Source organism: Coregonus clupeaformis, unplaced genomic scaffold (genome assembly GCF_020615455.1).
Source record: "Coregonus clupeaformis isolate EN_2021a unplaced genomic scaffold, ASM2061545v1 scaf0254, whole genome shotgun sequence".
NCBI classification, from domain to species: domain Eukaryota; kingdom Metazoa; phylum Chordata; class Actinopteri; order Salmoniformes; family Salmonidae; genus Coregonus; species Coregonus clupeaformis.
In genome coordinates this window covers 231,092-252,773 of record NW_025533709.1, presented here as the reverse complement: position 1 = coordinate 252,773, position 21,682 = coordinate 231,092, and the positions used below count along the sequence as shown (strand labels likewise).

The following is a 21,682-nucleotide window of genomic DNA, read 5'->3' as shown; positions in this document are numbered from 1 at the left end:
ATGAACAGTGGTACTCAGTGATGTGTTGTGTTGAATTTGCCACAAATATAACACTTTTGTATTCAGGACATGAAGGTAATTTCTTTGGCAATTGTTTTGCCTTTTTACTTTAGTGGCTTATTGCAAAAAGGATTTATGTTTTGGAATATTTTTAGTCTGCACAGGCTTCCTTCTTTTCACTCTGTCATTTAGGTTAGTATTGTGGAGTAACTACAATGTTGTTGATCCATCCTCAGTGTTCTCCTATCACAGCAATTAAACTCTGTAACTGTTTAAAAGTCACAGTTGGCCTCATGGTGAAATCCCTGAGTGGTTTCTTTCCTCTCTGGCAACTGAGTTAGGAAGGATGCATGTATCTTTTTAGTGACTGGGTGTATTGATACACCAACCAAAGTATAATGAATAACTTCACAATGCTCAAAGGGATATTCAATGTCTGCTTTTTTTTTTACCCATCTATCAAATGGGTGCCCTTATTTGCGAAGCATTGGGAAACCTCCCTTGTCTTTGTGGTTGAATCTGTGTTTGAAATTCACTGCTCGACTGAGGGACCTTACAGATAATTGTATATGTGGGGTACAGAGATGTGGTAGTCATTCAAAAATCATGTTAATTAAGTCCATGAAACTTATTATGTGACTTGTTAAGCAACTTTTTACTCCTGAACTTATTTATGCTTGCCTTAACAAAGGGGTTGAATACTTACTGAATCAAGACATTTCAGCTTTTCATTGTTTATTTATTTGTAAAAAAATTTAAAAACATAATTCCACTTTGACATTATGGGATATTGTGTGTAGGCCAGTGACACAAAATCTCAATTTAATCCATTTCAAATTCAGGCTATAACACAACAAAATGTGGAAAAAGTAAAGTGGTGTGAATTCTTTCTGACGGCATTGCATCTACATCAAATACCTCGTACCTCTGCACATTGATCTGGTACTGATACTCCCTGTATATAGCTCCATTCTTGTATATTTTATTGTATTCCTCTTGTGTTACTATTTGTTTTAACTTTGCATCGTTGGGAAGGGCTCGTAAGCAAGCATTTCATGGTAAAGTTGTACTCGTCGCATGTGACAAATACAATTTTATTTTATTTGATCTTATCCAGAGCGACATACAGGAGCAATTAGGGTTAAGTGCCTTGCTCAAGGGCACATAGACAGATTTGTCACCTAGTCATCCAACGCTCTTAACCTACATTTAAAAAAAAGGTATCATATACAGTGAGGGAAAAAAGTATGTGATCCCCTGGTGATTTTGTATGTTTGCCCACTGACAAAGAAATGATAATAATAATACATTTTAGTCATTTAGCAGACACTCTTATCCAGAGCGACTTACAGTTAGTGAATACATATATTTTTTTATACTGGCCCCCCGTGGGAATTGAACCCACAACCCTGGCGTTGCAAACGCCATGCTCTATCAACTGAGCTACATCCCTGCCGGCCATTCCCTCCCCTACCCTGGACGACGCTGGGCCAATTGTGTGCCGTCCCATGAGTCTCCCGGTCGCGGCCGGCTGCGACAGAGCCTGGATTCAAACCAGGATCTCTAGTGGCACAGTTAGCACTGCGATGCAGTGCCTTAGACCACTGCGCCACTCGGGAGTACGTAATAATAATAATAATAATAATAATATGCCATTTAGCAGACGCTTTTATCCAAAGCGACTTACAGTCATGCGTGCATACATTTTTGTGTATGGGTGGTCCCGGGGATCGAACCCACTACCTTGGCGTTACAAGCGCCGTGCTCTACCAGCTGAGCTACAGTCATGATCAGTCTATAATTTTAATGGTAGGTTTATTTGAGCAGTGAGAGACAGAATAACAGCAAAAAAATCCAGAAAAATGCATGTCAAAATTGTTATAAATTGATTTGCATTTTAATGAGGGAAATAAGTATTTGACCCCCTCTCAATCAGAATGATTTCTGGCTCCCAGGTGTCTTTTATACAGGTAACAGAGCTGAGATTAGGAGCACACTCTTAAAGGGAGTGCTCCTAATCTCAGCTTGTTACCTGTATAAAAGACACCTGTCAACAGAAGCAATCAATCAATCAGATTCCAAACTCTCCACCATGGCCAAGACCAAAGAGCTCTCCAAGGATGTCAGGGACAAGATTGTAGACCTACACAAGGCTGGATTGGGCTACAAGACCATCGCCAAGCAGCTTGGTGAGAAGGTGACAACAGTTGGTGCGATTATTCGCAAATGGAGGCTCCATGCAAGATCTCACCTCATGGAGTTGCAATGATCATGAGAACGGTGAGGAATCAGCCCTGAACTACACGGGAGGATCTTGTCAATGATCTCAAGGCAGCTGGGACCATAGTCACCAAGAAAACAATTGGTAACACACTACGCCGTGAAGGACTGAAATCCTGCAGCGCCTGCAAGGTCCCCCTGCTCAAGAAAGCACATATACATGCCCGTCTGAAGTTTGCCAACGAACATGTTTGGAGGAGGAGGAATGCTGCCTATGACCCCAAGAACACCATCCCCACCGTCAAACATGGAGGTGGAAACATTATGCTTTGAGGGTGTTTTTCTGCTAAGGGGACAGGACAACTTCACCGCATCAAAGGGATGATGGATGGGGCCATGTACCGTCAAATCTTGGGTGAGAACCTCCTTCCCTCAGCCAGGGCATTGACAATGGGTCGTGGATGGGTATTCCAGCATGACAATGACCCAAAACACACAGCCAAGGCAACAAAGGAGTGGCTCAAGAAGAAGCACATTAAGGTCCTGGAATGGCCTAGCCAGTCTCCAGACCTTAATACCATAGAAAATCTGTGGAGGGAGCTGAAGGTTCGAGTTGCCAAACGTCAGCCTCAAAACCTTAATGACTTGGAGAAGATCTGCAAAGAGGAGTGGGACAAAATCCCTCCTGAGATGTGTGCAAACCTGGTGGCCAACTACAAGAAACGTCTGACCTCTGTGATTGCCAACAAGGGTTTTGCCACCAAGTACTAAGTCATGTTTTGCAGAGGGGTCAAATACTTATTTCTCTCATTAAAATGCAAATCAATTTATAACATTTTTGACATGCGTTTTTCTGGATTTTGTTGTTGTTATTCTGTCTCTCACTGTTCAAATAAATCTACCATTACAGTTATAGACTGAACATTTCTTTGTCAGTGGGCCAACGTACAAAATCAGCAGGGGATCAAATGCTTTTTTCCCTCACTGTATAGTATTCCTTTTTTATATCTTTGTCCATATTGTCCATGAGATTGTAGTGGAATGACCATATGGTTAAAGAGGAAATAGCCTAATTAACGAAAAAAGCATTTAATCAACAATTGCATCATTTTCAGAAAACTCCGCAACTCTTCCAACTATTACGTTTTTTCATCAACTGCCACTAGTTTGACGCCAAAACATTTACACCAAAGACACATTGACATAGTAAAATAAATAAAGGATATTTCATCCTGAAACATTCATATTAAACACCAATGGTATTCACTAAGTTGATGGTTTATATTTAGGATCATGTTTTACAGCTTGGTCATTGTATTTTTTATTTTAATACCATCTTCTTTGATTATTTAATACATTACATGTGATAAGGTCACACAGATGGCCAGAGATAATATCAGACATCTGTGATCATCTGAAGTACCCAAAAGTGCCACTAGATGTCTTGTGATAAATTACATAAAATCCTTGAAAGTAAAAATAAATAAAAAATCAGGTAGTTTACTGGTAAACTTGCCTTTGCAATCCTAGTCAGAACAAGTCCACTTCCTGTCTCTCTTCTCCTGTCACGCCCTGACTCAGGGGATGTTGAGTCAGGGTGTGTATATTCTTTGTTGTGGGTTTTCTATGTTTTGATCTATTATGTGTAGATCTATGTTGGCCGGGGTGGTTCCCAATCAGAGGCAGCTGTCGCTCGTTGTCTCTGATTGGGGACCATACTTAGGCAGCCTATTGGCACTAGTGGGTTGTGGGATCTTGTTCCGGTTTAGGGTTGTTGTGTCTACTTTAGGACTTCACGGTTCGTTTCGGTTCTTGTTTTGTCGTTGTGTTTATTTAGTTGAATAAACATGTACGTATATCACGCTGCGCCTTGGTCTGACCCGTCTTTCAACGAACGTGACATCTCCTTCCTGTGCTTACAGAACAACAGAGAAAACATGGCTTACGGTATTTGAAGTTGAGAGTCACGGCCTGACGTTATCAACGGCGGGTTAAGTGCCTCAACATTTTTTTATTTTTTTCACCTTGTTAGCGGTGAAACTGACGACCTCACGGTTACTGATCCAAACGCTCTAACCGCTAGGCTACCTGACCATCACCGTACAGTACAGCAGACAATTGTTCTGGGTAAATGTGTCAACACCACACGGTCTGTCTGAGAAAGTGGTGGATGTCTGCGTAGTCCGAATAGATTTAACTACCTCACATGCTCTATGCCTAATGAATACAATCCGAAAGGGTAATCCTGTCACGCCCTGACTCAGGGGACTCGTATATGTTGAGTCAGGGTGTGATTTTTCCTTGTTGTGTTTGTTCATTGTTGTAGAATCTAGTATGTCTAGATCTATGTTGGCCGGTGTGGTTCCCGATCAGAGGCAGCTGTCGCTCGTTGTCTCTGATTGGGGACCATACTTAGGCAGCCTATTGGCACTAGTGGGTTGTGGGATCTTGTTCCGTGTGAGGTATGTTGTTTGTGTCTACCTTGGACTTCACGTTTCGTTTCGTTTGTTGTTTTGTCGCTTGTTTATTCGTTCCAAATAAACATGTACGCGTATCACGCTGCGCCTTGGTCTGACCCGTCTGTAAGCGAACGTGACAAATCCATCTGCATATTTATTATGCATGCACATGCAGTACACTGATGGCAGTGTTTAAATCTTCCGGGAGACTAGCTGAGATGAGAATGTCATCGTGGATCAGTTAGGATTTATTCACCACTCCTTAGAGAATGATCTGACCTCTCTATGGTCCTATGACAGGGTCATCTATGGGTCATATATGGATAATTCATTATGACGAGAGAAAATCCACGGTTTAAGATTAGCAAAACAGCTGTTGAAGACGGGTTTTCTCGACATAGGACATTTATACTGTAGCATTCATTCTGTTTTTAAAACAGCATTTTAATTCTAATTAATTATTTAACAGGAGCGTGCAATAAGAAATCGCTTTGTGGAAAGTTGATTTAGAAAAAAAGCACAACCAATGAGGAAGGAGACAATAATATCTGATTTGAATATGCGGCTGAAGCTTCTACGATTCAATTCTAGCTCCATAATTGAATAAACGTGAACATCAACATCCTGTTGGAGCACACGACACCGAGAGCCTACTGTACGGACAATATATAATTTATCATCTAATCATTTATACATGTATTTTCTGGGGGGAAACTTCAAGCACAGAGCGTGTGTGTTAACTGATGTGTTGGTTCAGCGATCCCTGTTCCTGTCTAGTTACCAGAGAAACAACACATATATACGCAGCAGCAGCAGCAGATCATCTGTGCACCAACTAGAATAATCAAAGATCTTCAGAGAAGAAGAAGATGCATTCGTACAAATGAAACTGACAAGAAACACAGCAATTCTGTTTTTTCTAACTCCGTAAACATTGTTATTACTTATCTCTCAAAACATACGGCCGCTGCTCTCATTTTCGCTATCTATCTTTAAACCTAACATGCTCTGACATATGGGCCGCTGCACCATCAATATTTAAAACGGTGTCCACCCACCAACCGCCAGTCGGTTGCCATGGTTTCAATATTGAACATCTGTCTGTTGATATACCAATCAATTACTCTGCCTGTTTTTACAGGTTCCTCTCCCTGTAGATATACCCTCTCTCTCTCTCTCTCTCTCTCTCTCTCTCTGTCTCTCTCTCTCTCTTTCTCTGTCTCTCTCTCTCTCTCTCTCTCTCTGTCTCTCTCTGTCTCTGTCTCTCTCTCTTTCACTGTCTCTATCTCTATCTCTCTCTGTCTCTGTCTCTGTCTCTGTCTCTCTCTCTCTCTCTGTCTCTCTCTCGCTCTGTCTCTGTCTCTCTCTCTCTCTGTCTCTCTCTCTGTCTCTCTGTCTCTCTCTGTCTCTCTCTGTCTCTTTCTCTCTCTCTCTCTCTCTCTCTCTCTCTCTCTCTCTCTCTCTCTCTCTCTCTCTCTCTCTCTCTCTCTCTCTCTCTCTCTCTCTCTCTCTCTCTCTCTCTCTCTCTCTCTCTCTCTCTCTCTCTCTCTCTCTCTCTCTCTCTTTCTCTCTCTCTCTGTCTTCCTAGCGGTAGATACGTGCTCTCTGGTGCTGCAATCCTTATTGGCAGGGCTCAGAGTTAAGAGGGTTGCCTTGGAGGATGGGAGCTACCGTAACGAACTAGAGAACCCCCACAAGAGTACATGAACATCCCCATGTGGTACTGTAGAATAGATACTGTAATGATTAGTAAAAGAACAGGAATATGAACATTAGTGTTATATATTTACATTTACGTCATTTAGCAGACGCTCTTATCCAGAGCGACTTACAGTTAGTGAGTGCATACATTTTCATACTGGCCCCCCCGTGGGAAACGAACCCACAACCCTGGCGTTGCAAGCGCCATGCTCTACCAACTGAGCTACAGGGGACATATATGATAATGATGGTGGTCGAGGATAACTCTGCGTATTGGAAATGTTTGTTTTGTAGGACCTGTTGTTACAAAGGGTAGAGTTAAGATCATCTGAAATATTATTTTCAAACTTACATAGTGAAATGTCCTTACTTTAAATGTCATAAAACTTAAACAGGAAGGGTGAGTCTTTGCACTTGCTAGTGCAATCTCAGTTTTGATGTGAGTGGTTTTTGAAACTAGAGCAACTTGAGTCAGCTGTGAGAGAGACTACCCACTGTGTGTGTGTGTGTGTGTGTGCATGTGTGTGTGTGTGTGTGTGTGTGTGTGTGTGCATGTGTGCGCGCGTGCGTGTGCGTGCGTTGTTCTGTCTAACGGTGTGGACCACAGAGAGGCTTTATCCTACTCCAGGAGAAGGATGGCTCTGTTGGGGGACTTGAAGTAGAGACGGTGGCAGTGAGGAACATAAGGCCTGTGTTCTCTCCAGGCCTTGTGACAGTTACGGGTCTATTTTCAATCACTGAAAGCTCCCATGTGTCTCATCACCTCTTGTCTGATTCTGAGTGCTGTATGAATAGAAATAAAGAATACAGCCATGGATTCTATTACTGTATTCTCTAGCCTATGTTCTGTACTGTATGTCCCCATTAGACTTTCACCTTTTACTGCAGTGGGCTAAATCAGGGTCACACAGAGTTTCTTTGTAGTCTTAAACAAATCTACTTTGAAACAAAAGTATACACCTCACACACATGGTTATGGGCTTAAAAAAAAAAAGAAAAAAGATATAGAGTTGAAATGTATTCAATTTTGAGGTTATATCCCAGTATTACACTTTATATACATCACAGAAGACTGAAATGTAACAAAACCGTTTAACACAAAAACACCAGATTTTCAACAGTTGTTTTTTTATGTTTATTCATTATGAAATTATGAAATTTTTAAATAACATTCCACCCATGAGGACACTAGGTAATTTAACTGCAGGAAAGGGCTACTGGTCTTTGAAAGCTCTCTTGTGTTCTACCACAGAGTCCAACTTCCACTAGGTCACCTTCGTAAAGGCATTGATTGATTGATTGATATTAACCGTATTCTTGATAGGTTTTTTTCTCCAAAGAACCCAGTTCCCACTGTCATCTCTCTGAAAGCCTTCATTGATTGATTGATGGATTGATGGATGGATTGACTGATTGTTATTAACAGTATTCCTGGTGTTTCTCCCACAGAGCCCAGTTCCCACTATGTCATCTCCCTAAAGGCGTTCAACAATGCAGGAGAGGGGGTCCCCCTGTATGAGAGTGCTGTGACCAGATCTATAACAGGTACGTATGGTGCTAAGCTAGCTAGCTAACCCAAATCAAATGTAATATTATTTGTCCCATGCGCAGAATACAACAGGTGTAGAAATGCTTACTTTCGAGCCATTTTCCAAGAAGGCAGAGTTAAAAAGTACGAAAATTAGCGCAAAAATAAGGTAAATAGTAAAACAATAAAATAACAATAAAGAGTTAACCCATAAAATATAATACAATAACCCATAACAAGGTATGCTGCTAAACTAGTTAGCTAACCCATGAAAACGTATGGTGCTAAGCTAGCTAGCTAGCCCATGAAAACATATGGTGCTAAGCTAGCTAGCTAGCCCATGAAAACGTATGGTGCTAAGCTAGCTAGCACTAAACAAGCGGATCACAGAACAAGCTACCCTCTCCAAAACTACTTGGCTCATCTGTTCTGAACACGTTTTGATTTCCATAAAGGACTGATGGCAAGAAACCAGACAGGCCAGTAGCTGTAACTGTGGAAGTGGTGGTGCACACACAACACACACACACACACACACACACACACACACAAACTATTCCTGTGAGAGGGCTGGCTGATCACAGCTTTGAGCTGCTCCAAAATAAAATCAGAACATCTTGCCACTCTTCTCACTACCTGGCAGCCACGACTCAACTCTCAACACTCTCTTGATGTTCACACACAGATACAGGCCTTTACACAGCTAGGGGTTTATTCACATACATCAAACATGCTGCTTATAATGTCACATCAAGATACAGGCCACTTTAAGCAGTGGGTTATTAATTCACATCCACATCAAAACACACTGTTTATTGTGATAATAGGGTGTTGGACCACAAGGCTGTTCAAATATTGTAACTATTTGTGTTTGTTTTCAAACTGGTTTTATTAAATCATTATCAAATGTTTATAGTTATGAAATGATATGAAAGAAAATACAGTGTTCAGAAGAGAGGATATGTTAGCCATAATGCCTGAATAGAACTACAGATCCCATCCTGTCAGAATAGAACTACAGATCCCATCCTGTCAGAATAGAACTACAGATCCCATCCTGTCAGAATAGAACTACAGATCCCATCCTGTCAGAATAGAACTACAGATCCCATCCTGTCAGAATAGAACTACAGATCCCATCCTGTCAGAATAGAACTACAGATCCCATCCTGTCAGAATAGAACTACAGATCCCATCCTGTCAGAATAGAACTACAGATCCCAACCGGCTACCCCAGTATGCTACTTGACTGTCCCTGCAAGGTCACAAGGAGTAGCAGTATGCACATACTAATTGATGCCTGAGAGAAAGATGCACTCACACACTCTCTCTCTCACACACACACACACCGAACAAACACACACACACACACACACACCATAAAGTAGCTAACACACTGACTGATACCTGAGATAATTCAATTCACAGCTATTACATTCTAATCCCGTAGTCACCAATCTTTCTCAGAAAATAGAACTTGATGGGAGGCCAGCCCAGCACCTATCTGCCTGTCTGATTGGCTGCCTGCATTGTTGTGAGATATTCAGCATTTAATGCTGGCTCACATCTTTATGAGCTGCATTAAAGGCTCGCCAATAAACACTGCAGCGAGAGGGAAATATATTCCCATCCCTCTGTCGGACATTTAATCTTCTGAGAGAGAGAGAGAGAGAGAGAGAGAGAGAGAGAGGGGTGGAGGGAGAGAGAGAGAGAGAGAGAGAGAGAGAGAGAGAGAGAGAGAGAGAGAGAGAGAGAGAGAGAGAGAGAGAGAGAGAGAGAGAGAGAGAGAGAGAAAGAGAGAGAGAGAGAGAGAGAGAGAGAGAGGGGGGTGGAGAGAGAGAGAGGGGTGGAGGGAGAGAGAGAGGGGTGGAGGGAGAGAGAGAGAGTGGTGGAGAGAGAGAGAGAGAGAGAGAGAGAGAGAGAGAGAGAGAGAGAGAGAGAGAAATGGATAGCTTCCCTTCTCTCCCAATCCATCTCACATCCCAACGCTTAGCCACTAATTCAACTCACCAAAATGGAGACAGCGTTGTTTTTCACATTATCCTGCCGCCACCCACAAGATGTATGGTTGAGACCTCTTGTTTAGTCTTTGGTTGTTCATCAGTATTCTAATGCTGGGCTCTGAGTTTAACCAATGATGCGGTCAGGTATCAGGCCCATTAACCCCAGAGCCTCGTTCATCTCACCTTGATTGGTGAAAAAAACGTATTTGTTGTTGACAACATGATGCAGACAGAATGATGTTTAACTTGATGCTTAATGGGTTTACGTCTACCTGTCTGTCCTTAGTAAGTCATCATTAGCACTTTACTTCATGTCTTTAGGTATAATACATGTTGTCTTTAGGTAAAGTGGTCCAACATGTACTGTGTTCATTTGCTACCACTCTGTTTCAGTATCAGCTTAACCAGCTGGTTAGCTAGTTACTGTCTTTTAATAGCTGCTTAGCTACAGCCGTTGACGCTAACTATCTGTTTTCTCTTATCTTAGGTGTGGCTGTAGTTATAACTGGTAGTTAATGCTAGTTAAAGTAACTGTCCAGTGAAAAATCACACTTTTAAAATTGATATTCTGTTAACTCATACGCAAATAATGTTTTTGACTCATCCTGTACTCGTACTTGTGACCAAAGCATAAATTGGAGAAAAAACACTTCAAAAATCCCACCTCAAACTTGTATTTCAAACAGATCGTTTCAAAAAAGCTTGCTATTTCCTCATAGAACATGATGTCATCTCCCTGAGGAGGATGAGCTGGCCAATCAGCAGTCTAGAGGAGGATGAGCTGGCCAATCAGCAGTCTTCTTGCATGAATATTTTTTTATAACCGGTATACGCCCACACCATTCTGTTGTTGGGGTACACCTACACCACTCCAACACAGAAAAGCTGCTTTTTAACATATTCAATTGTAAGGAACCCTATTTCACACATATTGTAAGTCATTATAGGTCATATTTCATAGAAATCTGGAATCACTGTGCGGTTACTTTAGGTTAGTAAAGTAGTTCTCTGGTAGTTGGGCATAGTAGTGTCCTTATTAGCAGCATAGTAGTGTCCTTAATAGCAGCATAGTAGTGTCCTTATTAGCAGCATAGTAGTGTCCTTAATAGCAGCATAGTAGTGTCCTTAATAGCAGCATAGTAGTGTCCTTATTAGCAGCATAGTAGTGTCCTTAATAGCAGCATAGTAGTGTCCTTATTAGCAGCATAGTAGTGTCCTTATTAGCAGCATAGTAGTGTCCTTAATAGCAGCATAGTAGTGTCCTTAATAGCAGCATAGTAGTGTCCTTATTAGCAGCATAGTAGTGTCCTTAATAGCAGCATAGTAGTGTCCTTATTAGCAGCATAGTAGTGTCCTTAATAGCAGCATAGTAGTGTCCTTAATAGCAGCATAGTAGTGTCCTTATTAGCAGCATAGTAGTGTCCTTAATAGCAGCATAGTAGTGTCCTTATTAGCAGCATATTAGTGTCCTTATTAGCAGCATAGTAGTGTCCTTATTAGCAGCATAGTAGTGTCCTTAATAGCAGCATAGTAGTGTCCTTATTAGCAGTCCTGTAGCTCTGCTGTAGTAGTGTCCTTAATAGCAGTCCTGTAGCTCTGCTGTAGTAGTGTCCTTAATAGCAGTCCTGTAGCTCTGCTGTAGTAGAGTCTTTCTCCTTACTGTTGGGCATAGTAGTGTCCTTATTAGCAGTCCTGTAGCTCTGCTGTAGTAGAGTCTTTCTACTTACTGTTGTCTTCTCTTCTGTTTCTCTGTTTCTCTTCTCTTTCCACTCCTCACTCGCTCACTTTTCTTGATTGCATGGTCCCTCACTAACTCTTCACTAACTCTTCACTAACTCTTCACTTACTTCACTAACTCTTCACTAACTCCTCACTAACTCTTCACTTATTCTTCACTAACTCTTCACTAACTCTTCAATAACCGTTCACTCCCTCTTCACTAACACTTCACAAACTCTTCACTAACACTTCACTTACTTCACTAACTCTTCACTAACTCTTCACTTACTTCACAAACTCTTCACTAACTCTTCACTTACTTCACTAACTCTTCACTAACTCTTCACTTACTTCACAAACTCTTCACTAACCCTTCACTTACTTCACTAACTCTTCACTCCCTCTTCACTAACACTTCACTAACTCTTCACTAACCCTTCACTAACTCTTCACTAACCCTTCACTTACTTCACTAACTCTTCACTCCCTCTTCACTAACACTTCACAAACTCTTCACTAACCCTTCACTTACTTCACTAACTCTTCACTCCCTCTTCACTAACACTTCACAAACTCTTCACTAACACTTCACTTACTTCACTAACTCTTCACTAACTCTTCACTTACTTCACTAACTCTTCACTAACCCTTCACTAACTCTTCAATAACCGTTCACTCCCTCTTCACTAACACTTCACAAACTCTTCACTAACTCTTCACTAACTCCTCCTGGTTGTCTGTTGCATGGAACTCCTCTTTCACTCTAACTTTGCATGTCCTAACTACTCCGTGTGTGTGTGTTGGGCATGCTTATGTGTCACTCCACATCCAGACCCCATTGATCCATCAGACGACGATCTGTTCCATCTGTTTGATAAATATCCTACTCCCATGCCAGATACGTCCACCCCCATGATCCCCCCAGTAGGTGTCCAGGCCGTGGCCCTGACCCCAGACTCTGTTAGGGTCAGCTGGGCAGACAACTCCATGACCAAGAACCAGAAGACCACTGAGGTCCGCTACTACTCTGTCAAGTGGAAAACCAGCTACTCTACTAGTGGGAAGTTCAAGGTAAGGTTATGGGTTGTGTGTTTGTGTGTGGGCGTGTGTGTGTGTCTCTTGCCGACTGGTTTGATGCTTATTTTGCATTTATGTTGACAGCCTGTCACAAGAAACTTAACTTGGAAGGGTTAGGTTTTTGCATGATTCTATTTTTGGAAACCTGTTTTGGAAATATTTGTATTGTCTTCAAATCAAATGTTATTGGTCCAGAAAAATGTTAAAAATCCAGAAAATCACATTGTAGGATTTTTCATGAATTTATTTGCAAATTATGGTGGAAAATAAGTATTTGGTCAATAACAAAAGTTTCTCAATACTTTGTTATATACCCTATGTTGGCAATGACACAGGTCAAACGTTTTCTGTAAGTCTTCACAAGGTTTTCACACACTGTTGCTGGTATTTTGGCCAATTCCTCCATGCAGATCTCCTCTAGAGCAGTGATGTTTTGGGGCTGTCGCTGGGCAACACGGACTTTCAACTCCCTCCAAAGATTTTCTATGGGGTTGAGATCTGGAGACTGGCTAGGCCACTCCAGGATCTTGAAATGCTTCTTACGAAGCCACTCCTTCGTTTCCCGGGCGGTGTGTTTGGGATCATTGTCATGCTGAAAGACCCAGCCACGTTTCATCTTCAATGCCCTTGCTGATGGAAGGAGGTTTTCACTCAAAATCTCACGATACATGGCCCCATTCATTCTTTCCTTTACACGGATCAGTCGTCCTGGTCCCTTTGCAGAAAAACAGCCCCAAAGCATGATGTTTCCACCCCCATGCTTCACAGTAGGTATGGTGTTCTTTGGATGCAACTCAGCATTCTTTGTCCTCCAAACACGACGAGTTGAGTTTTTACCAAAAAGTTCTATTTTGGTTTAATCTGACCATATGACTTTCTCCCAATCCTCTTCTGGATCATCCAAATGCACTCTAGCAAACTTCAGACAGGCCTGGAAATGTACTGGCTTAAGCAGGGGGACACGTCTGGCACTGCAGGATTTGAGTCCCTGGCGGCGTTGTGTGTTACTGATGGTAGGCTTTGTTACTTTGGTCCCAGCTCTCTGCAGGTCATTCACTAGGTCCCCCCGTGTGGTTCTGGGATTTTTGCTCACCGCTCTTGTGATCATTTTGACCCCACGGGGTGAGATCTTGCGTGGAGCCCCAGATCGAGGGAGATTATCAGTGGTCTTGTATGTCTTCCATTTCCTAATAATTGCTCCCACAGTTGATTTCTTCAAACCAAGCTGCTTACCTATTGCAGATTCAGTCTTCCCAGCCTGGTGCAGGTCTACAATTTTGTTTCTGGTGTCCTTTGACAGCTCTTTGGTCTTGGCCATAGTGGAGTTTGGAGTGTGACTGTTTGAGGTTGTGGACAGGTGTCTTTTATACTGATAACAAGTTCAAACAGGTGCCATTAATACAGGTAATGAGTGGAGGACAGAGGAGCCTCTTAAAGAAGAAGTTACAGGTCTGTGAGAGACAGAGATCTTGCTTGTTTGTAGGTGACCAAATACTTATTTTCCACCATAATTTGCAAATAAATTCATTAAAAATCCTACAATGTGATTTTCTGGAAAAAAAATTCTCAATTTGTCTGTCATAGTTGACGTGTACCTATGATGAAAATTACAGGCCTCTCTCATCTTTTTAAGTGGGAGAACTTGCACAATTGGTGGCTGACTAAATACTTTTTTTCCCCACTGTATTTAGCAGATGTTATTACGGGAGTAGCGAAATGCTTGTGTTCCTAGCTCCAGCAGTGCAGTAATATCTAACGATTCACAACAATACACACACATATAAAAGTCAAAGAATGGAATTAAGAAATATACTACAGTTGAAGTCGGAAGTTTACATAAACCTTAGCCAAATACATTTAAACTCAGTTGTTCACAATTCCTGACATTTAATCCTAGTAAAAATTCCCTGTCTTAGGTCAGTTAGGATCTTTCATTGTCCATTTGGAAGACCCATTTGCGACCAAGCTTTAACTTCCTGACTGATGTCTTGAGATGTGGCTTCAATATATCCACATAATTTTCCTTCCTCATGATGCCATCTATTTTGTGAAGTGCACCAGTCCCTCCTGCAGCAAAGCACCCCCACAGCATGATACTGTCACCCCGTGGTTCACGGTTGGGATGGTGTTCTTCGGCTTGCAAGCCACCCCCTTTTCCTCCAAACATAACGATAGTCATTATGGACAACAGTCAACTTAGTGTATGTAAACTTCTGACCCAATGGAATTGTGATACAGTGAATTATAAGTGAAATAATCTGTCTGCATTTACATCATTTAGCAGACACTCTTATCCAGAGCGACTTAGTTAGTGAGTGCTTACATTATTTTTTTATTTTCATACTGGCCCCCCTGTGGGAATCAAACCCACAACCCTGGCGTTGCAAACACCATGCTCTACCAACTGAGCTACATCCCTGCTGGCCATTACCTTCCCTACCCTGGACGACTTGTGCGCGGCCGGCTACGACAGAGCCTGGATTCGAACCAGGATCTCTAGTGGTACAGCTAGCACTGCGATGCAGTGCCTTAGACCACTGCGCCACTCGGTAGGACTTGCTGTGCCTTCAGAAAGTATTCAGACCCCTTGACTTCGTCCACATTTTGTTACGTTACAGCCTTATTCTAAAATGGATTAAAGCAATAAAAACCCTCATCAATCTACACACAGTTCCCCATAATAACAAAGCGAAAACAGGTTTTTAGAAATATTTGCAAATTTACTCAAACTTAAAAACACCTGTGGTGAATTCAATTGAATGGACATGATTTGGAAAGGCACACACCTGTCTTTATTAAGGTCCCACAGTTGACAGTACATGTCAGAGCAAAAACCAAGCCATGAGTTTGAAGGAATTGTCCGTAGAGCTCAGAGACAGGATTGTGTCGAGGTAAAGATCTGGGGAAGGGTACCAAAACATTTTCGATTGAGTTCAAGTCCGGGCTCTGGCTGGGCTCCTCAAGGACATTCAGAGACTTGTCCCGAAGCCACTCATGCATTGTCTTGGCCGTGTGCTTAGAGTCGTTGTCCTGTTGGAAGGGGAAGCTTTGCCCCAGTCTGAGGTCCTGAGCAGGTTTTCATCAAGGATCTCTCTGTACTTTGTTCCATTCATCTTTCCCTTGATCCTGACTAGTCTCCCAGTCCCTGCCGCTGAAAAACATCCACACAGCATGATGCTGCCACCACCATGCTTCCCCGTAGGGACGGTGCCAGGTTTCCTCCAGACGTGACTCTTGGCATTCAGGCCAAAAAGTTCAATCTTGGTTCCATCAGACCAGACAATCTTGTTTCTCATGGTCTGAGAGTCTTTAGGTGCCTTTTGGCAAACTCCAAGCGGGCTGTCATGTGCCTTTTACTGAGGAGTGACTTCGGTCTGGCCACTCCACCATAAAGGCCTGATTGGTGGAGTGCTGCAGAGATGGTTGTCATTCTGGAAGGTTCTACTATCTCCACAGAGGAACTCTGGAGCTCTGTCAGAGTCACCATCGGGTTCTTGGTCACCTCCCTGACCAAGGCCCTTCTCCCCCGATTGCTCAGTTTGGCCGGGCAGCCAGCTCTAGGAAGAGTCTTGGTGGTTCCAAACTTCTTCCATTTAAGAATGATGGAGGCCACTGTGTTCTTGGGGAACTTCAATGCTGCAGACATTTATTGGTACCCTTCCCCAGATCTGTGCCTCGAAAGAATCCTGTCTCGGAGGTCTACTGACAATTCGTTCGACCTCATGCACTGTCAACTGTGGGACCTTATACAGACAGGTGTGTGCCTTTCCAAATCCTGTCCAATCAATTGAATTTACCACAGGTGGACTCCAATCAAGTTGTAGAAACATCTCAAGGATGATCAATGGAAACAGGATGCACCTGAGCTCAATTTTGAGTCTCAAAACAAAGGGTCTTAATACTTATGTAAATAAGGTATTTCACTTTTTTCACTTTTTCATTATGGGGTATTGTGTGTAGATTGATGAGGGAAAAAAAACAAGTTAATCAAAAAAATTTTAAAGGCAGTAACTTAACAAAATGTGTAAAAAGTCAAGGGGTCTGAATACTTTCCGAATGCACTGTACTTATGAAATGAACAGGCCGTGGCTCGGGTGGCTGAGGTCCTTGATCTTTTTGGCCTTCCTGGGACATCGGGTGGTGTAGATATCCTGGAGGACAGGCAGTGTGCCCCCGGTGATGTGTTGGACAGACCGCACCACCCTCTGGAGAGCACTGTGGTTGCGGACGGTGCAGTTGCCGTACCAGGCGGTGATACAGCCCGACAGCATGCTCTCGATGGTGCATCTGTAAAAGTTTGTGTGGGTCTTAGGGTTCAAGCCTAATTTCTTCAGCCTCCTGAGGTTGAAGAGGTGCTGTTGCTCCTTCTTCACCACACAGTCCATTTCAGATTGTCAGTGGTTTACGCTGTGTGATGATGACCGGTAATGTGCTCAACCAGCAGGTAGAACTGGTTGAACTGGCCTGCTCAATGAGGACTTGCTGTGGGGTTATTGCTCGTTAAAAAGCTGTTTTTGAGCTCTACTGTTTTTTCCTAGACAGTCTCCCTACTGTGCTCTCTTCATTTGATTTTATTTTATTTGATGTATTTTTTGGGCAAAAGATTTGAACAGTTAAAAAGTACAAAGCACAGAGGATATGACATGAAAACATTATACCACCACACCAATGGGGTCCTCTGACAGAATAGTTTTTGGAGTTACGTTGTTTCTGTCTCTAGTCTGCAGACACTACAGCCCTCAGCCACACCGTCACTGGCCTCAAACCCAACACCATGTACGAGTTCGCTGTCATGGTCACCAAGGGCCGCAAGTCCAGCACTTGGAGTATGACAGCTCACGCTACAACGTACGAAGCAGGTAAGGCTCTCTGTCTTTTCTCTATCAACCTCGATCCCTCTCTCATTGTCTTGTTCTATCTCTCTCTCTCTCTCTCTCTCTCTCTCTCTCTCTCTCTCTCTCTCTCTCTCTCTCTATCTCTCTCTCTCTCTCTTGTTCTATCTCTCTTTCTCTGACTCTCTCTCTCTCTCTCTCTATCTCTCTCTCTCTCTTGTTCTATCTCTCTTTCTCTGACTCTCTCTCTCGCTCTCTCTCTCTCACACACACTCTTTCCCTCTCTCTCTCTCTCACGCTCTCTCTGTCTTTTTAGTTATGAAAATTATCACCACTACCCCAAATTATATATATATTCGATGCAAGTATACGCCAATTTGTCTTATGCAATAGTCCGTGTGCACTTTCAAAATGGCTGCTTTAATTTATTAAACAAATCCTGTTTTGGAAGACATTGACATTTAATTGTAGCCATTGCTTACTCTCTGTCTCCACTTCCTGCTCCCTATGCTCCTTACTTTCAGTCTCTACTTCCTGCTCCCTACTCTCCCTACTCTGTCTCCACTTCCTGCTCCCTACTCTCCCTACTCTGTCTCTACTTCCTGCTCCCTACTCTGTCTCTAGTTCCTGCTCCCTACTCTCCCTACTCTGTCTCTACTTCCTGCTCCCTACTCTGTCTCTACTTCCTGCTCCCTACTCTCCCTACTCTGTCTCTACTTCCTGCTCCCTACTCTCTCTACTCTGTCTCTACTTCCTGCTCCCTACTCTCCCTACTCTGTCTCTACTCCCTGCTCCCTACTCTCTCTACTCTGTCTCTACAACTCCTGCGCCCTACTCTGTCTCTACTTCCTGCTCCCTACTCTCTCTACTCTGTCTCTACTTCCTGCTCCCTACTCTCTCTACTCTGTCTCTACCTCCTGCTCCCTACTCTCTCTACTCTGTCTCCACTTCCTGCTCCCTACTCTCCCTACTCTGTCTCTACTTCCTGCTCCCTACTCTCCCTACTCTGTCTCTACTTCCTGCTCCCTACTCTCTCTACTCTGTCTCTACTTCCTGCTCCCTACTCTCCCTACTCTGTCTCTACTTCCTGCTCCCTACTCTCTCTACTCTGTCTCTACTTCCTGCTCCCTACTCTCCCTACTCTGTCTCTACTTCCTGCTCCCTACTCTCTCTACTCTGTCTCTACTTCCTGCTCCCTACTCTCCCTACTCTGTCTCTACTTCCTGCTCCCTACTCTCTCTACTCTGTCTCTACTTCCTGCCCACTACTCTGTCTCTACTTCCTGCTCCCTACTCTCCCTACTCTCAGTCGAAACCTTTGATGTTGTAAATAGTTCACAGAAAGAAACCATTGTTCCGTCCCCATATAATACTCTGCTGAGGCCCTGGTAAGGCCCTGCTAGCTACGTAACTTAGAACTCTGTTTGGTAATGAACACATTGACATTCAATTGTAGCTACGTCTTTGTAGTATATATGTTGCCATGGAAAGCACAATTGTAGTCAACTCTTAATCTTAGTCATCTCCGAGGCACTTTGATGTTGGAAATTCGTTACAGAAACCGTTGTTCCCTCCTGGTATAATACACTGGTGAGGTCCTGCTGCATGGCCCCATACACACTCAAGTTGTAAAACTGATGTACAACGCATTTGGCACATCGGTTTTGATATAATTGAACGTTGTTCTGCACCAAAATAATTGCAACAGCTTGTGGAGACAATGGTTGCATGCACATTTTGTTTTGCAGACAAAATATGTTGTATTACAAAAATATCAGTTGCATCACAACCATTGTGTCAAATGCGTTCTACGTCAGTTAAAGGATTAACAGTCTGTGTGAGGCCTACGCTAGTTCCATGACTTAAGGCTGTGTTTATACAGGCAGCCCAATTTAGATGTTTCTTTCTCACTAAATGTTCTTCTGACCAATCAGATCTTTTGCCAATATTTGTAAACGTAGGCTTAGAACCTTAGAGCCTCTGTTTGGTCGTTAAAGGGACAGCATGTTAATTACCTGACCTGGTCCAGATCACTAGCAGGTTTTAATCAGCTTTGTCGCCATGCAGGCTCCATTAGAAGGAATGTTCTCAGATAAACACTGACCCCTTAGTCTCCCTCAGGTAATCTATCACAATTACTGAGAACAACATAGGAGTCCTGATACCTGTTTGGACTATGTTGGCTAGTGATTGCTTTTAACATTGTTTGGCCTTTATCCCAAATGGCACCCTTTTGCCTAGATAGTGTCCTACTTTTCACCACAGCATATTGTGCACTAAAAGGGAATAGTGCACTATATAGGGAATATGGTGCTATTTGGGACACACTCTGTTCTTGAAACTTGTGTTTGTTGTTGATTGCTATTCCCACACAGAAATAACAAGCAAAAGATATGAATCGTGTTGGAAATAGAAACAGGAACATATGTGATTGGTTTGATCTTTGAGCAAAGGTAGTTATATAGCAATTCAACCTTTCAATGAAATCAACTCAACTGTTCTATGGAATTGGAATTCCTGTGGTAGTCCTTTATAAACAAAGAGTTTGATGTTTAATTCCATTTCATTGTATTCAGGAGAGATCAAGAGCTGGTCTCAGATACGTTTATGCTGCATGGGAACCAGCACACATGTTAGCCTTGATTTCCAAAAACACCTCCAGAAACAATAGTCTAACTTGTGAGCCTATTGACACATGACATTCCAGAGCAGCGTGTTTTTAGCATGCAGCCTCTGCTGGGCCTCGGGCTTAACGTCAGCTTATTGTAATAACAGAATGAATTAAAGCTCAAATGAACAGCAGTGTGTGGTGGTGTGATGATGACAGAATTAGGACACATGTCGTTGGTGCTATAAACCTGACCCCTGACCTCTACTTCCTGTTCCTCACCACCCCTGATTGGCTGACCCTTGTCGTTTCCTTTCTTTCTCTTTACCTGATTGGTTGACAGCTCCCAGCTCCGCCCCCAAGGACCTGACAGTGATCAGCAGGGAGGGAAGACCCAGAGCCATCCTGATCAGCTGGCAACCCCCCATGGAGGCTAACGGACGAATCATGGGTAAGAAGAACTGCCGTCCCCGCCTCGGACCGTTTATCTTGTTAGCCTGAGTGTGCCCCTAACAATGTACCTAACAACACCCCTAACAACGCCCCTAACAACACTCCTAACAACACCCCTAACAACGCCCCTAAAAATGCCCCTAACAACGCCCCTAACAACGCCCCTAACAACACCCCTAACAACGCACCTAACAACACCCCTAACAACACCCCTAACAACACCCCTAGCAACGCCCCTAACAACACCCCTAACAATACCCCTAACAGCGCCCCTAACAGCACGCCTAATAACGCCCCTAACAACGCACCTAACAACGCCCTTAACAATGCCCCTAACAATGCCCCTAACAGCACCCCTAACAACGCCCATAAAAACACCCCTAACAACACCCCTAACAACGCCCCTAACCTCCTCTCCCATTGCTGTAATGTAGCCTGGGTCCCAGATCTGTTTAGCATGATAATGAGTGACAAGGAGTTGGGAAGACAACACAAAGAGATGTGGGACCAACTCTGTGTGGTCCAGGGATAGCCTGTCTCCCTTCCTCCCTCTCCTTATTCCACCCTCCTCCTTCCCTACTCCTCCTCCTCACCCCTTCACTCCTCCTCTCTCCTCTCCTCCACCTACTCTCCTCCATCCTCCCCTCCTCTTCCTCCTCCTCCATCCTCCCCTCCTCCTCCCCTCCTCCTCCTCTCCTCCTCCTCTCCTCCTCCTCTCCTCTCCTCCTCCTCCTCCTCTCCTCCATCCTCCCCTCCTCTTCCTCCTCCTCCATCCTCCCCTCCTCCTCCTCTCCTCCTCCTCTCCTCCCTCCTCCTCCTCCTCCTCCTCCTCCTCCTCCTCCTCCTCCTCCATGTTATAAATCTCCAGTAATGACCCTGTTGACTACTGAAGTCAGACTACGGCCAATAGAGTGCTCCCCGAGGAGGGTGTGTGTTTGTGTGTGTGCATGCGTGTCTGTGTGTGTGTGTGCATGTGTGTGTGTGTGTGTGTGTGTGTGTGTGTGTGTGTGTGTGTGTGTGTGTGTGTGTGTGTGTGTGTGTGTGTGTGTGTGTGTGTGTGTGTGTGTGTGTGTGTGTGTGTGT

General features: G+C 43.4%; 1 protein-coding gene across 1 annotated transcript in view; it reads left to right on the top strand.

Moving 5' to 3' along the window:
• Positions 1-21,682, top strand: part of dcc (DCC netrin 1 receptor) — a 395,572-nt gene that overhangs the window by 239,441 nt on the left and 134,449 nt on the right. The window contains exons 15-18 of the mRNA XM_045214418.1: positions 7,830-7,925; positions 12,529-12,701; positions 17,428-17,566; positions 20,490-20,597. Of these exons, the coding sequence (XP_045070353.1) occupies positions 7,830-7,925; positions 12,529-12,701; positions 17,428-17,566; positions 20,490-20,597 (516 nt within the window). The remainder of the gene's footprint in view (positions 1-7,829; positions 7,926-12,528; positions 12,702-17,427; positions 17,567-20,489; positions 20,598-21,682) is intronic.